This window comes from Scyliorhinus torazame, chromosome 3 (assembly GCF_047496885.1).
Source record: "Scyliorhinus torazame isolate Kashiwa2021f chromosome 3, sScyTor2.1, whole genome shotgun sequence".
Lineage (NCBI taxonomy): Eukaryota > Metazoa > Chordata > Chondrichthyes > Carcharhiniformes > Scyliorhinidae > Scyliorhinus > Scyliorhinus torazame.
In genome coordinates, this window is record NC_092709.1 from 10,438,480 (window position 1) to 10,461,997 (window position 23,518).

General features: G+C 48.6%; 1 protein-coding gene across 3 annotated transcripts in view; it reads left to right on the top strand.

Annotated features, from left to right (window-relative positions):
* Positions 1-23,518, top strand: part of stpg2 (sperm-tail PG-rich repeat containing 2) — a 649,746-nt gene that overhangs the window by 77,885 nt on the left and 548,343 nt on the right. For all 3 annotated transcript variants that reach the window (XM_072495293.1, XM_072495294.1, XM_072495292.1), the window contains 2 exons: positions 5,020-5,135; positions 10,091-10,199. In XM_072495293.1, coding sequence (XP_072351394.1) covers positions 5,020-5,135; positions 10,091-10,199 — 225 coding nt within the window. The remainder of the gene's footprint in view (positions 1-5,019; positions 5,136-10,090; positions 10,200-23,518) is intronic.

A 23,518-nucleotide genomic window follows, 5' to 3' on the forward strand; every position in this document is an offset into this window, starting at 1 on the left:
GTCGACTGGTTGAACCACTTTTGTTGTCAGACCTGGGGTTGGATTCTGCGCACCCCGGGGAGTACGCCGCGCCGCGTATCCCCGACCTGCGGCCATTGCCAGAGACCGACCCCGCCATTCTCCGCCCCCGACCGGCTGAAGTCCCGGCGCCGTGGACCACTCATGGTCCTGCTGTTCGGGATACTCGCGTGGCGATCCGTGGCGGCCATGGTCGGGGGCGGGCCGATCGGTGGGCGGGGGGGGGGGGCCTCGTATGGCACCGGGCTACTTTTGGGCGGACAGTTTGGGTCGGGTGAGGGACCAATCGGGGGCACTATTCCGGAGGTTCAGCTCCGCGATCTGAGTCCGCCACGGAGCACAGTGTGGCCGCTGGAGGCCACCGTCCTGCGCATACGCGGCCTCTGACCCGGACGTGCGGGGGCCCATATCTGCAGCTAAAGCTGCGAGATTCACGACGGGTCCCTGCCAGCCCCCTGTGGGCTATGAATATGGGGCCTTTTGACGCCAATTGTTCTGGTGTGAAAGGCCACAGTTTTCACGACGGCGTGGGCGACAGAGTGTCTGAAACGGAGAATCCAGTCCCTGGTCTTTTTACTGTGGTGGTGGTGTCGAGTTTGTGTGCCCTTTGCCCTAGAAAACGGTTCGCCTTTTGGTCTTTGATCAAATACGAACTCATTAAATTTGTTGGCATGACTTCTATTTTGTCCAAACAAAGCCTCTTCTTCATGACATTGGTGCCATTGTGCATGAATTTTGTATTGTCCACACACACATTTGTTTGTTCGACCTCGACCTGTAGCTGTGTTTCACACACTGTCCTGCAGACCCGTGCTCGGTTGCCATTTGGATTTCTGTCCAGATTGTAAGGTCTATCTGTATGCGTGGGTTTCCTCCGGGTGCTCCGGTTTCCTCCCACAGTCCAAAGATGTGCAGGTTAGGTGGATTGGCCATGATAAATTGCCCTTAGTGTCCACAATTGCCCTTAGTGTTGGGTGGGGTTACTGGGTTGTGGGGATAGGGTGGAGGTGTTGACCTTGGGTAGGGTGCTCTTTCCAAGAGCCGGTGCAGACTCGATGGGCCGAATGGCCTCCTTCTGCACTGTAAATTCTATGATAATCTACGATAATCAAGTGGGACTGCGAATTCACTTTCTTGCCACTGCATTGGACTGTGCTGTTCAGTTGTCCTTCGTTTTCAGAGTCGTGCCATGTGTACAGTCTGTTGTTCCTAGTTGTACTTTGTGTACTCAAGATCTGTTCCTTCTGAATTGTTCATTTGCAACCTTTGTACTATCAGTGTCCTTTGTATTATCTGATGTTTCGCTTTACTTTATGATCTCAGGTTCCTGTGGGTGATCTGATGTATTGTTGAGCTTTGTGACATCAGTCCCTTCTGGAAGATCCGATGTATTGTTGAGCTCTTGGTGCTTCTCAACTGCCATCAACTTCTCCAAGATGTCATTTTCTTGTAGGTTGTTCACAATTGATGTGTTCTCAATTGTTTTCATTCATTGTTGCACTCAGATTGTCATGTTCTTTTGTACAATCCAGCTGAGATGTGTTAGTCTCGCCTTTGTCCTGCACAACTTGTATGCTGCTTGTGATCACTTTGTCACAATTTGCAAATAAAGTAGATAGATCTTCATAAATGACCTGGAGGAGGGCGTAGAAGGATGGGTGAGTAAATTTGCAGATGACACCAAAGTCGGTGGAGTTGTGGACAGTGCGGAAGGATGTTACAAGTTACAGAGGGACATAGATAAACTGCAGCGCTGGGCTGAGAGGTGGCAAATGGAGTTTAATGCAGAAAAGTGTGAGGTGATTCAATTTGGAAGGAATAACAGGAAGACAGAGTACTGGGCTAATGGTAAGATTCTTGGCAGTGTGGATGAGCAGAGAGATCTCGGTGTCCATGTACATAGATCCCTGAAAGTTGCCACCCAGGTTGAGAGAGTTGTTAAGAAGGCGTACGGTGTGTTAGCTTTTATTGGTAGAGGGATTGAGTTTCGGAGCCATGAGGTCATGTTACAGCTGTACAAAACTCTGGTGTGGCCGCATTTGGAGTGTTGCGTGCAATTCTGGTCGCCGCATTATAGGAAGGATGTGGAAGCATTGGAAAAGAGTGCAAAGGAGATTTACCAGAATGTTGCCTGGTATGGAGGGAAGATCTTATGAGGAAAGGCTGAGGGACTTGAGGCTGTTTTCGTTAGAGAGAAGAAGGTTAAGAGGTGACTTAATTGAGGCATACAAGATGATCAGAGGATTGGATAGGGTGGACAGTGAGAGCCTTTTTCCTCGGATGGTGATGTCTAGCACGAGGGGACACAGCTTTAAATTGAGGGGAGATAGATATAAGACAGATGTCAGAGGTAGGTTCTTTACTCAGAGAGTAGTAAGGGCGTGGAATGCCCTGCCTGCAACAGTAGTGGACTCGCCAACACTAAGGGCATTCAAATGGTCATTGGATAGACACATGGACGATAAGGGAATAGTGTAGATGGGCTTTAGAGTGGTTTCACAGGTCGCGCAACATCGAGGGCCGAAGGGCCTGTACTGCGCTGTAATGTTCTATGTTCTATGAATCTTCCAGCCTTATTTTTTGTTTCTTTTGCAGTTGTTTACTGAGCTTTACATTTCTTTTAAGCTCACAATAATGATTTTTAATGACCACTTCAAAGTTTCTTTTCAACTTCATTCTCAAAGTGCAATGAGTTATACATGCCTATAGCTTATTGTCGAGCCCAATTCAGTAACAGCGCAATGTTTTGCTTTTCACTGACCACTTCACGTTTTAAGTCTGAGGGGCATTGTCAAATGCTTGTTTGGAAATTTTCCAGTTCACATCTACATTACCCGATATGCTGAATGCCTTTGGAAATTGCAGACCCTCCAAGATTCTTCGGCTGGGCATTTTGTTTTTTGTGATGCTGCTGGTTGTTGCTACTGGAGTCTGGTTGAGATTTTTCTTTCCGCACGTTTTTTTTTCTTCGAATGGAATTCTTTCTTTCTCCTTGAACCTGACTAATCTACGCTTGGATCACTTCTGGTACCATGTCAGAACTGTCCACTCCTTGTACCATGTCGTGTTCTCTATTCTGCTTCACCTGGATGGCTCGAATGCGTAGTGTTGAATAAAAACACAAAGCTTTGTTTCTTTAAAATCAATTTAGAGTGCCCAATTCATTTTTTCCAATTAAGGGGCAATTTAGCGTTGCCAATCCACCTACCCTGCACATCTTTGGGTTGTGGGGGCAAAACGATGCAAACACGGGGAGAATGTGCAAACTCCACATGGCCAGTGACCCAAAGCCGGGATAGAACTTGGGACCTTGGCGCCGTGAGACAGCAGTGCTAACCACTGCGCCACCGTGCTGCCCGAACACAAAGCTTTGTTAACAAACAAACTATAAATTTATTTACACTACTAAGATTCGTTCACATTCCTAAAGTAGAAAGTTATTGCAGAGAACTATGCTATCTCTAATTTACAGAACTCTCAAGTATACAACTGCTCTTTCTCACACCTCACCATCTAATCCTTTCATTATCTAACCTTCTTAATCTTCTAATCCCAGAATCACCAAGTCACATGATATATATATATATATATATATGACTGTTCTGTGATTCCCTCTAGTGGTATGAATCATTATCATTAACTTGTTAATCCTTTACATCCCAGCCAATATACATATCATGACACTGTTCATGTGTGAAATTTGAAGGTCTGAATCACAGGATAAACAGCATCGAAATGAAAATTGCTTATTGTCACAAGTAGGCTTCGAATGAAGTTACTGTGAAAAGCCCCTAGTCACCACATTCCGGCACCTGCGGGGAGGCTGGTACGGGAATTGAACCGTGCTGCTGGCCTGCCTTGGCCTGCTTTCAAAGCCAGCGATTTAGCCCTGTGCTAAACCAGCCCTGTGCTAAACCAGTGCATTCTCGCAGCATGTGGGCACGGGACAGTGGCCTGACTCAGATAGACTGAGGGGCAGTTGGTCACCCTGCCCTGCAAGACCTCTAAGTTGAGGGTCTGTGCCCCAATCCAGAGCCGTGTACCCAAAATCGGTACTGATACTCCCAGCGTAATACACAGCTGCAGTGCCAGAAGTGACATCTTTCTGGTGATATTTTAAACCGGGACCCTCTTTGCCCCCTCAGTTGGCAGTAAATGATCCATTGACACTTAAAAAAAAAAAAATTTAGAGTACCCAATTCATTTTTCCAATTAAGGGGCAATTTAGCGTGGCCAACACACCTACCCTGCACATCTTTGGGTTGCGGGGGCGAAACCCACGCAAACACGGGGAGAATGTACAAACTCCACACGGGCAGTGACCCAGAGCCGGAATCGAACCTGGGACCTCGGTGCCGTGAGGCAGCAGTGTTAACCACTGCGCCATCGTGCTGCCCTTATCCATTGACACTTTAGAGCAGCAGAGTTCCTCCAGTGCCCTGACCAATACCTGTCTCTCACCCACACCAACCAGTAAAGCAGATAATCTGGTCATTGACAATATTGCATTTACACAGAGCCTTCGACCTCAGGATGCCACAAGTCACTTGACAATCAATGAAGCAATTCTGAAGCACAGTTACATTTGAAATGCAGGTAACAGAGCTGCCAATTTGTGCTCAGCAAGCTCCCACAGACAGTGAATGGAACTTAAAGCCGCCATTGTCCCCGAGGACCATAGGCTGCTCTCCCATTTTGAGACTGGAGGTGGTTTAACCCGAGGGTCACCACACCTCAGGTGAGGGGCAAAGTCGAGGAGGCGGGGCCTTCATGGATAACCTCAGCCGGTACGGCGATTGAACCTGCGCTGTGGTCTCGCCCTGCGTCATAAACCCCTCCCCCGCCGACAAACAGTAATGTGTTAACAACCAGAAAATAGTTTTTTGCGATATTGGCCAAGGCTGAAAGACTTTCCAAAATGCTTAACCCATCATTGCTATCGATGAGATTTAATTTAGTGCAAGGAAACTAAGTCAGAATTTTGTAATTCTTTTGTTTCAGAATGAACCATATTCCACTCGACAATATAAAGGGGTGCATTTTGGCAATCGGACATCCAAACGTATTGATTTTAAAATTCCTGAGGGCCCTGGACCAGGGACGTACGATCTTCTGAAGTCAGTAGAATTTTACTCACGATTATCAAATGCTATTTGTCACATTGGTGGCTTGAAATTTGCCGGATATTTATTACAATTACCTGTGCTTTTGCAATCCCTGTTAAGTGGAATTACTGCACGGGTACACTGATAGCAATACAGGATAGCTACTGATAGCACTTAAAACATCCAAGGTTAAAATGGGCGGTTCTCGCTTTTGAGCAGAAAGCAATCCTGCAGTAATGATTACACACTTGGGCTGATGTCAGTTTCAAATTTGCTGGTTACAGCGTCTGAAATGCTCTGTCATTGTGGCAGACACAGCGATGCTTTCTCAATAGTTTACTCCTCATTAAGTGCAAGAATAAGGATGAGTAGATAACACCTCATTAATGTTCAATCACCTTTTAAATACTTAAGCCTCCTCAACGTCTCTGCAAGATTTGGGGTCACAGTTTGTATTTGGCACTGATACTGAGTTTAAATAATTAAGTAGTGCATCTTTGTCATGTATCAGCTTGGGCAGCGCGGTGGCACAAGTGGTTAGCACTGTGGCTTCACAGCTCCAGGGTCCCAGGTTCGATTCCCGGCTTGGGTCACTGTCTGTGCGGAGTCTGCACGTTCTCCCCGTGTCTGCGTGGGTTTCCTCCGGGTGCTCCGGTTTCCTCCCACAGTCCAAACACGTGCAGGTTAGGTGGATTGGCAATGCTAAATTGCTCTTAGTGTCCAAAAAGGTTAGGAGGGGTTATTGGGTTGCGGGGATAGGGTGGAATTGAGGGCTTAAGTGGGTCGGTGCGGACTCGATGGGACGAATGACCTCCTTCTGCACTGTATGTTCTATGTTCTACCACACTCTTGTAATATACTATAACACTGTCTCGCACCCAGTTCTGTCTGTCATAAGTAATGGGGAGAGTAAATCTACTTCTAATGGATACCTGTCAGAACATTTTTACTTTTAATCTCAAATAAGACCAGGAAATGCTGGAAAAACTCCTCAGGTCTGGCAGCACCTGCAGCCCGAGAAACAGAGTTAACATTTCTTGTCCGATCTGGCGTTTTTCAGGGTTCGCTTGTTGATTTGGGGCATCTTTGCTGAGCAAGGAGCAGCCTAGCCTCTGTGGGTATAAACCAGGGTCCTGATCACATATTCTAGACTGACTCTGCCAGTGTCAGCACTGAGGTGTGCTGCACTGTCAGGGGCGTTGTTGTCTCTCAAACGAAATGTGAAACTGAGGTCTCTCATTTAGACGTAAAAAGATTTCGCAGGATGATCAGGAGCCAAACCATGAACGAAGGTACGTCAACCGTGTGGCCAGTGATGCAAAGGTCCCCCCCCCCCCCCCCCGCAAAGTGACTACATAAGGCAGCAAGGTGGTACAGTGGTTAGCACTACTACCTCACAGTGCCAGGGACATGGGTTCAATTCCAGCCTCGGGTGACTGTCTGTGTGGAGTCTACACGTTCTCCCCGTGTCTGCGTGGGTTTCCTCCGGGTGCTCCGGTTTCCTCCCACAGTCCAAAGATGTGCAGGTTAGGTGGATTGGCCATGCTAAATTGCCCCTTAGTGTCCAAAGATGTGCGGGTTAGGTGGGGTTACGGGGATAGGGTGGGGGAGTGGGCCTAGGCAGGGCGCTCTTTCAGAGGGTCGGTGCAGACACGACGGGCCGAATGGCCTCCTTCTGCACTGTAGGGATTCCATGATTCTAAATAGTTATTTGGTGGTACAGAACTTGCTTCTTACTGAAAAAAGAAATATGCCATCAAAGCTTTTCATCTTGCAGTCAACAGGACAGCTCGCAAGAAATTATCAACAGCAATGGGAGAATTTATACTGCATCAGAAATGAATCTGGTTAGTGGAGGCATTACCATGAAAAGCTTTGATAGCATGTCCCGTTTTTCAGGACTCTGCAGGTTTTGCAACATCATCCGATCGTGTTCTAGGGACTGATTGGCAAGTTTGTGCTGATCTTAATATTAACATTCCTCTTGATGCATTACCCAATGGCATTAAAGGGAAGACAATCTGGGCGCAATCTACCCGAATGGGGCAGAGTCCCGTAACGAGCAGGTTTAGCCGGGTGTTTCCTGGCACACCACGCTATCTACCGGGATCCTGGTCCTATCCGGAGCCTCAGCAGGGCACACCCTGGATGGCCGCACTCAGTCCTGTTGCCTGCACCGAGGAGCTCCGCTCGCCGGAACTCCTACCTGCAGGTGGAGATCGGGACGGCATTTAAAAATCCCCCCCACGTGATCCCCGAACACCCCCAAAACCCCTACCCATCTATAGGGGGCTCCTCAGATGGCGTTAGATCTCGCGAGGCGCGGCGAGCCGGAGAGATCCCGGAAGAGGGACCTGCCGGCCACGCCATGCTCCCTTTTGGGCTCAACGTGGCTGGTAGATTGCGTCCAAAAAGCAAGTTCAATTGTGGATAGTGGAATTTCTATAAAAATGTTTACTTAAGGACATTAATTTATACTCAGCTCACTAAAGGAATGACACAGGCTAATAAGCCAATGGAAAAAAGGAATCAAAGCACTAGAGTGGATTTTTGGATGAATAATGTTGAATAGTAGAGACTGGAAATGTCCGGCCGATCAGGCAGTGTCGTGGAGAGAAAAGCAGAGTTAACATTTCGGTCAATGATCTATCCTTGGAACACACAACTAAAAGATTAACGTTGTTTTACTCTCCACCGATACTGCCTGATGTGCAGAGCTTCTCCAGGCTGGACTGTTTTTATTTAATATTTCCAGCGTTCGCTGTATTTTGATTTTGTAGTCGAGATGCTATGTTAAATTTGTACAAAAGCTTGGCTAGACCATACTTGCATTACTGTGGGCAATTCTGGTTTCCAATTTATTTTTTTAAAAACGACACATAGAACAGAGAACATTACAGCGCAGTACAGGCCCTTCGGCCCTCGATGTTGCGCCGACCTGTGAAACCACTCTAAAGCCCATCTACACTATTCCCTTATCGTCCATATGTCTATCCAATGACCATTTGAATGCCCTTAGTGTTGGCGAGTCCACTACTGTTGCAGGCAGGGCATTCCACGCCCTTACTGCTCTCTGAGTAAAGAACCTACTTCTGACATCTGTCCTATATCTAACTCCTCTCAATTTAAAGTTATGTCCCCTCGTGCTAGACATCACCATCCGAGGAAAAAGGCTCTCACTGTCCACCCTATCTAATCCTCTGATCATCTTGTATGCCTCAATTAAGTCACCTCTTAACCTTCTTCTGTCTAACGAAAACAGCCTCAAGTTCCTAAGCCTTCCCTCATAAGATCTTCCCTCCATACCAGGCAACATTCTGGTAAATCTCCTCTGCACCCTTTCCAATGCTTCCACATCCTTCCTATAATGCGGCGACCAGAATTGCACGCAATACTCCAAATGCGGCCGCACCAGAGTTTTGTACAGCTGCAACAAGACCTCATGGCTCCGAAACTCAATCCCTCTACCAATAAAAGCTAACACACTGTACGCCTTCTTTACAACCCTCTCAACCTGGGTGGCAACTTTCAGGGATCTATGTACATGGACACCGAGATCTCTCTGCTCATCCACACTACCAGGAATCTTACCATTAGCCCAGTACTCTGTCTTCCTGTTATTCCTTCCAAAATGAATCACCCCACACTATTCCGCATTAAACTCCATTTTCCACCTCTCAGCCCAGCGCTGCAGCTTATCTATGTCCCTCTGTAACTTGTAACATCCTTCCGCACTGTCCAGAACTCCACCGACTTTAGTGTCATCTGAAAATTTACTCACCCATCCTTCTACGCCCTCCTCCAGGTCATTTATAAAAATGACAAACAGCAGTGGCCCCAAAGCAGATCCTGGTGGTACACCACTAGTAACTGGACTCCAGTCTGAACATTTCCCATCAACCACCACCCTTTGTCTTCTTCCAGCAAGCCAATTTCTGATCCAAACTGCTAAATCACCCTGAATCCCATGCCTCCGTATTTTCTGCAGTAGCCGACCGTGGGGAACCTTATCAAACGCTTTACTGAAATCCATATACACCACATCAACTGCTTTACCCTCATCCACCTGTTTGGTTACCTTCTCAAAGAACTCAATAAGGTTTGTGAGGCACGACCTACCCTTCACAAAACTGTGTTGACTATCTCTAATCAAATTATTCCTTTCCAGATGATTATACATCCTATCTCTTCTAAACCTTTCCAAGACTTTGCCCACAACAGAAGTAAGGCTCACACAGAGACAGAGGAGAAGCTACAAAATAGACGCAGATGTGCGATACCAGAACTTCACCGTTCTACTTTTCAGGAACGGTTACAAACAAACTGAAGCTCTTTTCTCTGAAAAATTATGAATAGATTTGTCAGGATGGATGTAGAGAATATGTAACTTCCTGTTGGGAAGACCAGAGCTAAGGATCTCAAATATAAGATCGTAACTAATAAAGAGTCCGGAGAAACATGCAGTGTGGTGACAATATAGAACTCGCTACCACAGGGAGTTATTGAGGTGAACAATGATGCGATCAAGGGGAAACTAAAGAAGACAGGGGGCAGCACGGTGGCGCAGTGGGTTAGCACTGCTTCCTCACGGCGCCGAGGTCCCAGGTTCGATCCTGGCTCTAGGTCACTGTCCGTGTGGAGTTTGCACATTCTCCCCGTGTCTGCGTGGGTTTCGCCCCCACAACCCAAAGATGTGCAGGGTTGGTGGATTGGCCATGCTAAATTGCCCCTTAATTGGAAAAAATGAATTGGGTACTCTAAATTTATTTTTAAAAAACTAAAGAAGAGGGAGAAAGGAATTGAAGACTATAGGAGGGGGATGGGGGCAAGACTTGTGTGAAACGTAATAATGGACTGGTAAGGCCTAATAGTCTGTGCTGCACTTTCTGTATAATTCTATGTAACGTCAATATAAACACAATGCTCAAAACCGTTAGCTAAATGTTGGCCTTTTTCCTTTGCTTTAGGGACCACACCATTTATTGCGAAAATCTGAACATGAGGAATAATGATCAAAAATACGAGTCTTATGTCCCCCGATATCTTGACGCAGTCGTACAAGAGGAGGAAAAGAAGGTAAAGGAAGGTGATTGGAGAAGCTGGTGTTGCTTTCTTCATTGTTTTCTGCCGTCCAGCTTCTGTTACACTTTTAGCTCCTCAGCAGAATAGTTCGAATCGGTTACATGATTCTATTTGTCACACCAATGACAATTTTCCGTCTCACTGTGCCCATTTATTTTGCAAATGTCAGTCATGCCACAGATTCCAATAGCCTCTTTCGTCAAAATGTAGAAGCCAGTCTCCTTGTGACATGTAATAATAGCGATAAATCTGGGGCCACTGAGGTTCGGTTGAGGTGCGGGGAGGGGGGAGGAGGAGGGGGAGGGGGGGTGGTAAAGTCAGTTTCAGAGCAGCATGGTAGCATAGTGGTTAGCACGATTGCTTCACAGCTCCAGGGTCCCAGGTTCGATTCCCGGCTGGGTCACTGTCTGTGCGGAGTCTGCACGTTCTCCCCGTGTCTGCGCGGGTTTCCTCCGGGTGCTCTGGTTTCCACCCACAGTCCAAAGATGTGCAGGTTAGGTGGATTAGCCATGCTAAATTGCCCTTAGTGTCCAAAATTGCCTTCGTGTTGGGTGGGGTTACTGGGTGATGGGGATAGGGTGGAGATGTGGGCTTGGGTAGGGTGCTCTTTCCAAGAGCCGGTCCAGACTCGATGGGCCGAATGGCTTCCTTGGGTGGGGGGGGGGGGGGTGTTATGAAGAGGAACGCCCGTTTTTATGCTGAGGTCGATAATAATTGCTCAGGTCGATAATGATCTCCCTCAACATCCAGGAAACGTAAAAGTCAGGTGGGATCTAGAACCAACATTACGTCCAGATATCTCTGTTTTCTGAGGGGGGGGGGGCTTAAAATTGGAACCCTGTCTGATCTTCAAACTCGAATTCTCTCAGATTGGTACAGCACGCCACAGATCGAATGCAAAATACTCCGGTAAAACCTGTAAGATTGGAAACCTCAATTGCATTGGGAAGATCGGCTCTGCTGTGTTCCTCACTTAGATGTGTGTTCCCTCTGAGTGAAAATATGAATGGGAGGACTCTTTGTAAGCTTCGTTAGGATTATTGAACAGGGGCAATATTCATCCCACTGATCTTGAGCTGGAGATAGCTCCTAAACTGTAGCAATGTGCACTTGCCGAGAACTGAGCTTAGCCAAGGTTGTCATTTGTCAGAACAGGGGCAGCATTCTCTGTTCACCGATGTCGATTTCGTAATCGGTGATCAAGCGGAGAATCCCTTTTTATGGTGTAATCGGGGGGAGGGGGGGGGGGCGGTGCCTGTTTTTGGATACTCCGCCCCCTCCAAAATGGCTTCATTGCAGCGCGCGCTGCCCACCGTTGGGATGGCCTCAGGACGTGACCTGAAGGCTCTCCCCCGATGCGCCATCCTCGATGGGCCGAGTTCATAATCGCGCGGGGGGGCGTGTGGTCTCAGCAGTCGGGGACCTGGCATGGCGGCTGCGGACTGTGTCCAGCTCCGCCACAGTCGGGGGGGGGGGGGGGGGGAGCCGTGCTGCTGGCTGGGGCAGCTTCGGCAAGGGCTGGGGCGACTGATGGGGGGTGGCCCCGGGGGTGGCGAGGGGGTGTCCAAGGGGGGCACTATCTGGCGGGTCTGGTCCGTGCACAGCCGCGCCATGTTGTACGGCGGGACCACTGCAGGTTGTCACCGTGCGCGTGCACGGCCAAGGACCCGGCAATTCTCCCGTCGATTGTATCGGGAAGGCCGTGCGTTTTACGTGGTGCGGCTGCTAGCCCCTCACCGGTCGGAGGATCCGTTCTGGGGCCTCGCGGATTTTTCCCACGTAAAATGCCATGGATCGTCCGGACATAGCCCCAAAATCGGAGAATCCTGCCCAAGATCTTTGCAGCTAGTGGGACCTGATATGATTTGATCCTGGACTGCAACGTGAATAGACAATAGAAAGACTTGCAATTCTATAGCATCTCAGGATGTCCCAGGATATGTTACAACCAATGAAATACCTTTGGGCGGCACGGTGGCACAGTGGTTAGCACAGCTGGCTCGCATCGCCAGGGACCCGGGATTGATTCCGGCCTCGGGTCACTGTCTGAGCGGAGACTGCACGTTCTCCCCGTGTGTGCGCGGGTTTCTTCCGGGTGCTCCGGTTTCCTCCCACAGTCCAAAGATGTGCAGTCCCCGCCGCACCCCCCCCCACCCCGCTGCACCACCACCCACGCCACTAACCTGAGTGACGTTAGCAAGCGTTGTGTTTCTCGGCCCCAATGGGCACGATTTAACAGAAAGGTTTCCAAGTGTGATTTCAGGTGGGTTTGGCCGGGAATTTCTCCCGGCTCTGTTGGCGAGCTCCCCACCGTTATCGAGCCATGCTTAGTCATTTTCTGTGGCCCTGGTAAGTTTCTCTCCAGGCTAATCCACAAAAACTGTTTCCATCACTCGAAAGCTGAAGCTGCCAGCCAGATGGCACCTCTGTGATCGGGTCGTCATTTTGAAAGGGTGCCCTGATCTCTAAGTGAGCTTGAGGGTCTCCCAAACCACCCAGCCATGGGCAATGTCACCCCCCACACACACATGGGCATTACCCACACCCCCCAGGTGAGGACGCCCCACCCTTCACCCCCTCCAACCTACTGGAGGATCCTTCATACCTGCCCTTCACTCCCACCTTTCATAACCCCCTCATCCCTCCTTTCATGGGCATGGCCCCTCAGGCCCTGATTCTTGGCAGTGCCACCCTGCCACCTGGGCACCGTGGCACTGGCACCCTGGAAGTGCTCCTGCCAGCCTGGCCGTGCCCCCAGGGTGGCAGCGTCAAAGTTCTAGCCTGGCAGTGCCAAGGTACCCAGGTGCCAATCGAGAGCCAGGATGTCACCATGCCTTGTCCCTTACCATCCAGGGGTCTCCAAAGGCCTGGGACACCCCCCCAGGTGCCGTTCCGCTTGGTCCACATTTGGGTGGACCAGTACTAATTGCCGTCTGGCTGGGGTCACCTAGTGTGGACCGATACAAGGGCTGGCCCACCGCAGTGTCCACCACGTCAGGTTCACGACTGCTGACACCACAAGTGATCCACATGATTCCCGGCCTCGGGAAGCGGAGTATCACAGGAGGCCGGGGCGCCGGACCCACAAAATAGACGCAAACGGGTCATTAAGACCCATTTGGTTTGATTTTCATCCCCCCAACCGGCGCGCATCGTGGACCTCGGTCACGCTGCCCACAAAGGGTTGGAGCATCGCATCCAGGTGCCCATCCCGATTTTCCCCCAGCGCCCAATTCTCCGTTCCATTGGGGGACACATTCCGGGGGTCCCGTGACGGAGAATCCCGCCCATTGTCTTTCCATCTCCTCTGGCCCTTTTGCCAATTTCCTCAAATCTGCATCCACCTGGCTACCTGCCATTGAAACAATATACTTCTCCAGCACCCATCAGAGTCTGAACGCCCCCATTAAGTCTCCCCGTAACCTCTGCTTCAAGAAGAACAACACGGTTTCTCAAGTCTGCCCACGTAGCTGCAGTCCCTCATTCCATGGCCCCACCGTAGCAAATATCCTTCACCCCTTTGACATCGGGTTGGTTGGCATTTTGTGAAAATGCTGCTCTCCCCAAAAAACGGGTTAACTTTAAAGCCAAGAGAAAGTTTGAAGCTGTCGAATTGATGCTGCACGTCACAGAACTGAGAAAGAGAAGACAAAGTGATCCGTGGGTGATGTGTATCTTGCTGACTATCATTTGACGAACTTTAATCAATCTGGCACAGGGTTGTAATCTTTGGCAGCATGAAATAGCTGTGTGTTTTCCAGTATAATTAAAGTAAGTCAACCAGAATATGGTAATATTTCAATAGGTGGCAGTTTCAGTATAAGATCTGCACAGTATTAAACCATGACACTTGGATGAAAGAACGATTGTGATTTCCTTCAATGTTTCACTCCCATTATAAGGGCATTGTAGTTGAAAATAATTTACATGCAGCAATTTAAGGAGATGGGATCTGGTTGCAGAATTGCATCGGCTTCTCGCTGTATCTGTCGATGATGGTTATTTAAATGACAGGGCATAAGCTGTTTAGAACTTGATAGAAAACTCGTACTTTGACCAGAAATTGAATTGGACTAGCCAAATAAATAATAATGATGATAATAATTGTCACAAGTAGGCTTACATTAACACTGCAATGAAGTTACTGTGAAAATCCCCTAGTCGCCACATTCCGGCACCTGTTCGGGTACACAGAGGGAGAATTCAGAATGTCCAATTCACCTAACAGCATGGGCGGGATTTTCCGTAATCGACGCGACGTCCGCCGACCGGCGCCAAAAACGGCACGAATCAGTCCGGCATCGCACCGCCCCAAAGGTGCGGAATTCTCCACATCTTGAGGGGCCAAGCCCTTACCTTGAGGGGCTAGGCCCGCGTTGGATTGATTTCCGCCCTGCCAGCTGGCGGGAAAGGCCTTTGGTGCCCCGCCAGCCAGCACGGAAATGACTTTGCCGGGCGGCGCATGCGCGGGAACGTCAGCGGCCACTCACGGCATCCCCGCGCATGCGCAGTGGAGGGGGTCTCTTCCGCCTCCGCCATAGTGGAGACCATGGCGAAGGCGGAAGGAAGTGTGCCCCCACGGCACAGGCCCGCCCGCGGATCGGTGGGACCCGATTGCGGGCCAGGCCACCGTGGGGGCACCCTCCAGGGCCAGATCGCCCCGCGCCCCACCCAGGACCCCGGAGCCTGCCTGCGCCGTCTGCCCCCGCCGGTACGGTAGGTGGTTCAATCTACGCCGGCTGGCGTGGGTTGACAGCGGCGGGACTTTGGCCCTTGCCGAAGGAGAATCGCCGGGGGATTCCCGCCGACCGGCACAGCGCGATTCCTGCCCCCGCCGAATCTCCGGTGGCGGAGAATTCGCGACACGGCGGGGGGCGGGATTTACGCCAGCCCCTGGCGATTCTCCGACCCGGTGGGGGGGTCAGAGAATCACGCCCCATGTCTTTCAAGACTTGTGGGAGGAAACCAGAGCACCTGGAGGAAACCCACGCAGACACGGGGAGAACGTGCAGACTTTGCACAGACAGTGATCCAAGCTGGGAATCGAATCCGGGACCCTGGCGCTGTGAAGCAACTGTGCTAACCACTGTGTTACCATGCCACCCTATAGCTGTGACTACACAAGCAGGTCAGAGGATGGGAATTCTGCTGTGAGTAGCTCCCTAAAGCCTGTCCACCATCTACAAGGCACAAGTCAGGAGAGCGATGGAACATTCTCCACTTGCCTGGATGAGTGCAGCTCAGAAAGCTCGAAACCGTCCAGGACAAAGCAGCTCTCCACCACCTTAAACATTCACTCCCTCCACCACCAAAGCACACACAGTAAAATGTGGCATCTGCCAGATACATTGCAGCGACTCATCCAGTCTCCTTTTTGACAGCACCTTCCAAAGCCATGACCACTACTGTCTAGAAGGACAAGGGCAACAGGCCCATGACAGTCTCACCCGCACCTGCAAGTTCCCCTCCAAACCACACACCATCCTGAACTGGAACTATATCACCGTTCCTTCACTATTGCTGGATCAAAGACCAGGAACCCTCTCATTACAGCACTGTGGATATACCTACGCCACATGGAGTGTAATGGTTCAAGGTGAATGCTCACCACCACCTTCTCAAGGGCAATTAGGGAAGGGCAATTAAGGCTTGCCAAGTCAGTAATGCCTGCATTCCCTGAACGAATAAAAAAAACTCATTCCAGTGCAGACATTTAGCAACCAGCATTGCTTACATGTGTAAAATAAGACGACAATACAATTTGCACATTGTAAATTAAGTATTGTCGTGTGAAGCATGGTGGCGCAGTGGTTAGCATTACTGCCTCACGGTGTCGAGGTCCCGGGTTCGATCCCGGCTCTGGGTCACTGTCCGTGTGGCGTTTGCACATTTTCCCCGTGCCAGCGTGGGTTTCGCCCCCACAACCCAAGGTGGGTTGGCCACGCTAAAAAATTGCCCCTTAATTGGAAAAAATGATTTGGGTACTCTAAATTTATTTTTAAAAAGTATTGTCGTGTTCCAGTATATTAGGAGTTTCAGTCAATACTTTATTTTTTAAAAACCCACAAAAGGCTACAAAAGGTTGGTCACCTGACTTCTCTTATGGATTCAAACATTCCCCTGTCTCAAGAGGGAACAAAAGGATCTTCCAGGACTGCTGTTGACTCAGCACTTTTCCTGAAATTAATACAGAAGGGTAATTTCAAACTGAATGGATCAAAGTCTGAAATGTTCCGACCATTCCCACCGACGGGAACATCCGTTAATGCTGATGATGACCTCCAGTGGTGCGTTCCCCGGTGGCGGGGGGTTTGGGGCAGACAAAACCCCATAGACATGACTCCCCACTGGCCAGTGGCAGGCCTGCTCCACGGGGTCGGGGGGGGGGGGGGGCGGAGTTGGGGTGCTTGCAGAATGTCCCGCCCAATTACACTAACTGGCTCAAACTTTCAGGGTGTGAAAGTCATCAAACAAGGTGTATCTAGACACCTGCCTTATTTGGAAAAAGGACTTTGTAACTGGTGAGGCAGCCATTTTCGATGCTGCTTTTAAAACAGCAAAGCGCACGGTCATCCAAGCTGCCAAGACAACAAAGGGTAAAAAGTGAGGGAAGAATTTACTTCAATCTGTTCAAACATAAGATTCACCTGAGAACCAACCTGCTGGATACTCTACGGTAGGAAGGTCTTACTGAAAATCCTCTGGTTTATAAGACTGTTACTTCAATCAAAACATCAACTGATCTAAGAAACTACAGGCCTCCAACAAAAGAAGCTGATACAATTATTGTATATTTTTTTCCTTGGGCGCGATCAAACGGAAAAGTTTCCAAGTGCCATTTGGGGCGGGTTTTCCTGCCGGGTCTGCCGCTATCCAACCACACTTAGACCTATTTTTGGTTCCTGGGAGTTTCTCCCCAGTCTTGCCCACACTTAGAATTATGTTCGTCACTGGGGAGCTGAACTCACTGGTCAGGTCAGCTCCTCAGCAGTCTGGCCACCATTTTGAAAGGGTGCCCGAGATCTAAGTGAGATTGAGGGTCCCCCGCATCGATGGGCAGTGTCACTCCCCACACACATGGGCATTACCCCTACCTAAGTGAGGACACCCCACTGACTGCCAGGGTGGCCATGCCAAAGTGCCAACCTGGCAGTTCCAAGGCGCCTGGTTGCCAGAGGGAGAGTCAGGGTGCCACCCTGTCATGAGCCTAACCACCCAGAGGTCTCCAATGGCCTGGGAGACCCCTCCCCAGGTGCTGTGACGCCTGCGGGTTCACGGACGTGTGGACCAGTACTAATCGCGACCTCTCGCTGCAGAGCCAGTTAGGTCACGGGAAGTTGTTATTTTGGGCTTCCATCTCGCTAATGAGATGGAAATTGCTCTTAATTAGCCTCAATTAGCTTCGCATCACGTCTGGGCTGGTTCTGGATCCTGACAATAGGGCTGGGCTGGTTCGATCGCAAACCACCTTCCGCCCAGCACGGTTCCTGATTTGGGCCTCTCCTGTGGTCTGACTGGTCTGCACGGATCCACGCCTGGGGCAATGTGGCTGTTAAATCATGCCCTTCATCTGTATCCAATCTTTGTGTGCGCAGTTCTGTGGGTAATTTAAGTGCGTGAGATTTCACATTTTGAAAACTCTGGGGAAATATGTGATAATAAATAACCTTCCTTATTTCTAAATTCACAAAACCTTGCTGCTGGAGTTACTTGAATTTGGACAGTCACTCTGAGGGTAAAAAAACACATGTCCCTCACATACAAAACACCCAGATCATGGACAGTAAAAAACAAAAAAATTCTATCTGTGGCAATATAATCACATTCCTATCGTCGGCACCTACATGTAAAAAGTTAAATGGTCCACTATTCCAATACAATGACTGTTTATCAATAATGTGATTGATGTGCCTAGATGTCACAGTTTGGCATTCCTGCAGATCCTAATCCAGGTTGTTTGTGAATGAGTAACTGCTTACCTGTGTGTTGCAATGGACAACTATTTTTTAAATTTTTTGATTTGATTTGATTTATTATTGTCACATGTATTGTATACAGTGAAAAGTATTGTTTCTTGCATGCTGCACAAACAATGCAGACCGTACATAGGGAAGGAAGGAGAGACTGCAGAATATAATGTTACAGTTATAGCAAGGCGTAGAGAAAAGATCAACTTAATACGAGGTAGGTCCATTCAAAAGTCTGATGGCAGTAGGGAAGAAGCTGTTCTTGAGTCGGTTGATACGTGACCTCAAACTTTGGTATCTTTTTCCTGATGGAAGAAGGTGGAAGAGAGTATGTCCGGGGTGCGTGGGGACCTTAATTATGCTGGCTGCCTTTCTGAGGCAGCGGGGATTATAGATAGAGTCGATGGATGGGAGGCTGGTTTGCGTGATGGACTGGGCTACATTCACAACCTTTTGTAGTTTCCTGCGGTCTTGGGCAGAGCAGGCTCCATACCAAGCTGTGATACAACCAGAAAGAATGCTTTCTATGGTGCATCTGTAGGAGTTGGTGAGAGTCGTAGCTGACAAGCCAAATTTCCTTAGTCTTCTGAGAAAGTAGAGTCGTTGGTGGGCTTTCTTAACTATAGTGTCGGCATGGGGGGACCAGGACAGGCTGTTGGTGATCTGTACACCTAAAAACTTGAAGCTCTCGACCCTTTCTACTTCGTTCCCATTGATGTAGACAGGGGCATGTTCTCCACTACGCTTCCTGAAGTCGATGACAATCTCCTTCGTTTTGTTGACATTGAGGGTGAGATTATTGTCGTCGCACCAGTTCACCAGATTCTCTATCTCATTCCTGTACTCTGTCTCGTCATTGTTTGAAATCCGACCCACTACGGTGGTGTCATCAGCAAATTTGAAAATCGAGTTGGAGGGGAATTTGGCCACACAGTCATAGGTGTATAAGGAGTATAGTAGGGGGCTGAGGACACAGCCTTGTGGGTACCGATGTTGAGGATGATCATGGAGGAGGTGTTGTTGCCTATCTTTACTGATTGTGGCCGATGGGTTAGAAAGTTCAGGATCCAGTCGCAGAGGGAGGAGCCGAGGCCAAGGCCACGGAGTTTGGAGATGAGTTTCGTAGGGATGATGGTGTTGAAGGCTGAGCTGTAGTCGATAAATAGGAGTCTGACATAGGTATCTTTGTTACCTTGGTGTTCCAGAGTAGAGTGCAGGGTCATGGAGATGGCGTGGACCTGTTGCAGCGGTAGGCGAACTGTGGTGGATCAAGTCAATCCGGGAGCCTGGAGTTGATTTGTGCCATGACTAACCTTTCAAAGCACTTCATGATGATGGATGTCAGAGCCACTGGACGATAGTCATTAAGGCACGCTGCTTGACTTTTTTTTGGTATAGGGATGATGTTCGTCTTCTTGAAGCAGATAGCGACCTCAGATTGTTGTAAAGAGAGGTTGAAGATGTCTGCGAATACCCCCGCCAGCTGATCCGCGCAAGACTTGAGTGCCCGTCCTTGCCAGTGGCTTTCCATGGGTTGACCTTCGAGTAGGCTGCTCTGACCTCTGAAATGGTGATCTCAGATACAAGTTCATCTGGGGTGGAGGGCTCGCTCTCGCTGACCTCTTGTTCAAAGCGTGCATAGAATGCGTTGAGCTCATCAGGGAGGGGTGCATTGGAGTCGGTGATTTTGCATGCCTTCATCTTGTAGCCCGTTATGTCTTGCAGACCTTGCCATAGACGGCGGGGGTCTGTGTGGCGAGCCTGGGACTCGAGCTTGGTCCGGTACTGTCTTTTGGCATCTTTGATGGATCTCCTTAGATCATATCTGGCTTTCTTGTAGAGGTCAGGGTCACCTGACTTGAATGCCTCAGACTAATCAGACTAATTTAAAGTGCCCAATTCTTATTTTTCCCAATTAAGGGGCAATTTAACGTGGCCAATCCACCTAGACTGCACATCTTTGGGTTGTAGAGGTGAGACCCACGCAGACACGGGGAGAATGGGCAAACTCCACACAGACAGTGACCCGGGGCCGGGATCGAACCCGGGTCCTCAGTACCGTGAGACAACAGTGCTAACCACTGTGCCACCCTGCCACCTTCGTAATGGATAACTTAAAACCTCAATTCACTTTTAAGAGTTTATGCATTATACATTTCATTACTTTAAAGACAGGAGAATTAAAATGCTGGGGTGGATTCTCCGGTTCCTCAAACGCGTGTTTCTCGGCCGCGCCCCACTCGCTGGCCGCGGGATTCTATCTTCCCGACACATGTCAATGGGATTTCCCATTAAACCCACCCCACACCGCCGCCAACCCGCTGGCGGGGGTGCGCGGCCAGCGGGAGCATTGATTCCCGCCAGCCAGAGGATTCTTGCCACTAACCTTTCTTTTCCCGTTGAGTTCAGTTGCAAAAGCAATCCAAAGGATTTAATGACTTTGCTCTTTGTCACTTTGATGTTTGAAATGGACGATGTTAATTGCTTAATTGCAATAGCAGACTCAATGTGATACATAATTTATTTTGGCCTGTTCTGAAACTCTTTCAAATACATCTCGTCCATTTGCAAACCAATTGCAATGTTATGGATATGTCAATCTCATTGCAGATAAAATGACAAACATTTTTTTTGCAGTGTTCCTGTTTTGCTTCAATCCCCAGCTGTTACAGTGACACCATATACAGATTTGGAATTACAATATTAATTATTAAAACACAAAAAAATTCCACAGAATTAATTTGATATCCTTCGCATTAAAACGTGCATATATTACTGCCTTGTTAAAAAAAAATAATTGTCTCCAGTAAATTGTTTAGCTATGGTCTTGGCTTCCTTGGACTTTACAAAATGAATATGTTTTTTTCACTTCTTTCTGAGTTGAGTTTCATTTCATATAAAATGACAGATCAAAATAGTGGACAAACATCGCAAAACAGAATTCTCGGTGTGAGCCATTTTGTTTTCCAAAGTTTCTGACCAATCTATAGTTTGTCAACATTGCTGAAAGGGTGCCCTCCTGCATCTAGACAAACCTGTAACAAGATAACAGTACAGCGTTTGCACGGCTGGAGGGCTAAACTTGAAACACAACAGGAATTCAGGATTATTATTTCATTCATGCGAGGTATGTGACCTTGGTCCAAACTGCCCATATCCATGCGCAGCAAGACCAGGACAACATTTACCTCTCTAACCTCTCCTATTTCCTCTTCCCTTTCACTCCTACTGTTAGAAGTCTTATAACACCAGGCTAAAATCCAACGGGTTTGTTTGGAATCACTAGCTTTAGGAGTGTAGCTTCTTCCTCAGGTGAGTCTCACCTGAGGAAGGAGCTATGCTCCGAAAGCTAGTGATTCCAAACAAACCTGTCAATTTGATTTGATTTATTGTCGCATGTACCGAAGTACAGTGAAAAGTATTTTTCTGCGGCCGAGGGAACGTACACAGTATGTACATAGTAGACAAAAGAATAATCGACAGAGAACATTGACAAATGGTACATCGACAAACAGTGATTGGTTACAGTGCGGAACAAGGGTCCAAACAAAGCAAATACATGAGCAAGAGCAGCATAGGACGTCGTGAATAGTGTTCTTACAGGGAACAGATCAGTCCAAGGGGGAGTCGTTGAGGAGTCTAGTAGCTGTGAGGAAGAAACTATTCCAATGTCTGGATACATAGAAGATAGGAGCAGGTGGAGGCCTTTTGGCCCTTCAAGCCTGCTCTGCCATTTAGCATGATCATGGCTGATCATCCAACTCAATAGCCTAATCCTGCTTTCTCCCCGTAGCCTTTGATCCCATTCTCCCCAAGTGCTATATTTAGCCTCCTCTTGAATATATTAAAAGTTTTAGCATCAACTACTTCCTGTGGTAATGAATTCCACAGGCTCACCACTCTTTGTGTGCAGAAATGTCTCCTTTTATCTGTCCAAAATGGTTTACCCTGAATCCTCAGGCTGTGACCCCTGGTTCTGGACGCACCCATCGTTGGTAACATCTTCCCTGCATCTACCCTGTCTAGTCCCGTTAGAATTTTATAAGTCTCTATGAGATCCCCCCTCATTCTTCTGAACTCCAGCGAGAACAATCCCAACCTAGTCAATCTCTCCTCAAATGACAGTCCCGCCATCCCTGGAATCAGTCTGGTAAACCTTCGCTGCACTCCCTCGAGAGCAAGAACATCCTTCCTCAGAGAAGGAGATCAAAACTGCACACAATACTCCAAGTGTGGCCTCACCAAGGCCCTGTATAAATGCAGCAACACATCCCTGCTTCTATACCCAAAGCCTCTCGCAATGAAGGCAGCGTACCATTAGTCTTCTTTACCGCCTGCTGCACCTGCATGCTTACCTTCAACGACTGGTGCACAAGGACACCCAGGTCTGGCTGTGCACTCCCCTCTCCCAATTTACAACCATTCAGGTAGTAATCTGCCTTCCTGTTTTTGCTTCCAAAGTGAATAACCTCACACTTATCCAAATTATACTGCATCTGCCATTGATTTGCCCACTCGCCCAACCTGTCCAGATCTTGCTGTAGGATCCCTGCATCCTCATCACAATTCACCCTCCCACTTAACTTGATATCATCTGCAAACTTTGAGATGTTACATTTTGTTCCCTCATCCAAATCATCAATATATATTGTGAATAGCTGGGGTCCCAGCACCGATCCCTGTGGTACCCCACTGGTTACTGCCTGCCAATTTGAAAAGGACCCATTAATCCCTACTCTTTGTTTCCTCTTTGCCAACCAGTTTTCTATCCACCTCAGTACATTTCCCCCAATCCCATGCGCTTTAATTTTACGCAATAATCTCTGCAGCATAGTAGCACAAGTGGATAGCACTGTGGCTTCACAGCGCCAGGGTCCCAGGTTCGAGTCCCCGCTGGGTCACTGTCTGTGCGGAGTCTGCATGTTCTCCCCGTGTCTGCGTGGGTTTCCTCCGGGTGCTCCGGTTTCCTCCCACAGTCCAAAGACGTGCAGGTTAGGTGGATTGACCATGCTAAATTGCCCTTAGTATCCAAAAAAGATTAGGAGGGGTTATTGGGTTACGGGGATAGGGTGGAAGTGAGGGCTCAAGTGGGTCGGTGCAGACTTGATGGGCCGAATGGCCTCCTTCTGCACTGTATGTTCTATGTTATGCGGGACTTTGTCAAACGCCTTCTGAAAGTCCAAATATACCACATCAACTGGCACCCCCTTGTCAACTGTACTGGTTACATCTTTAAAGAATTCCAACAGATTTGTCAAGCATGATTTTCCCTTCATAAATCCATGCTGACTCTGACTGATCCTGCCACTGCTTTCTAAATGTTCCACCATAAAGTCCTTGATAATG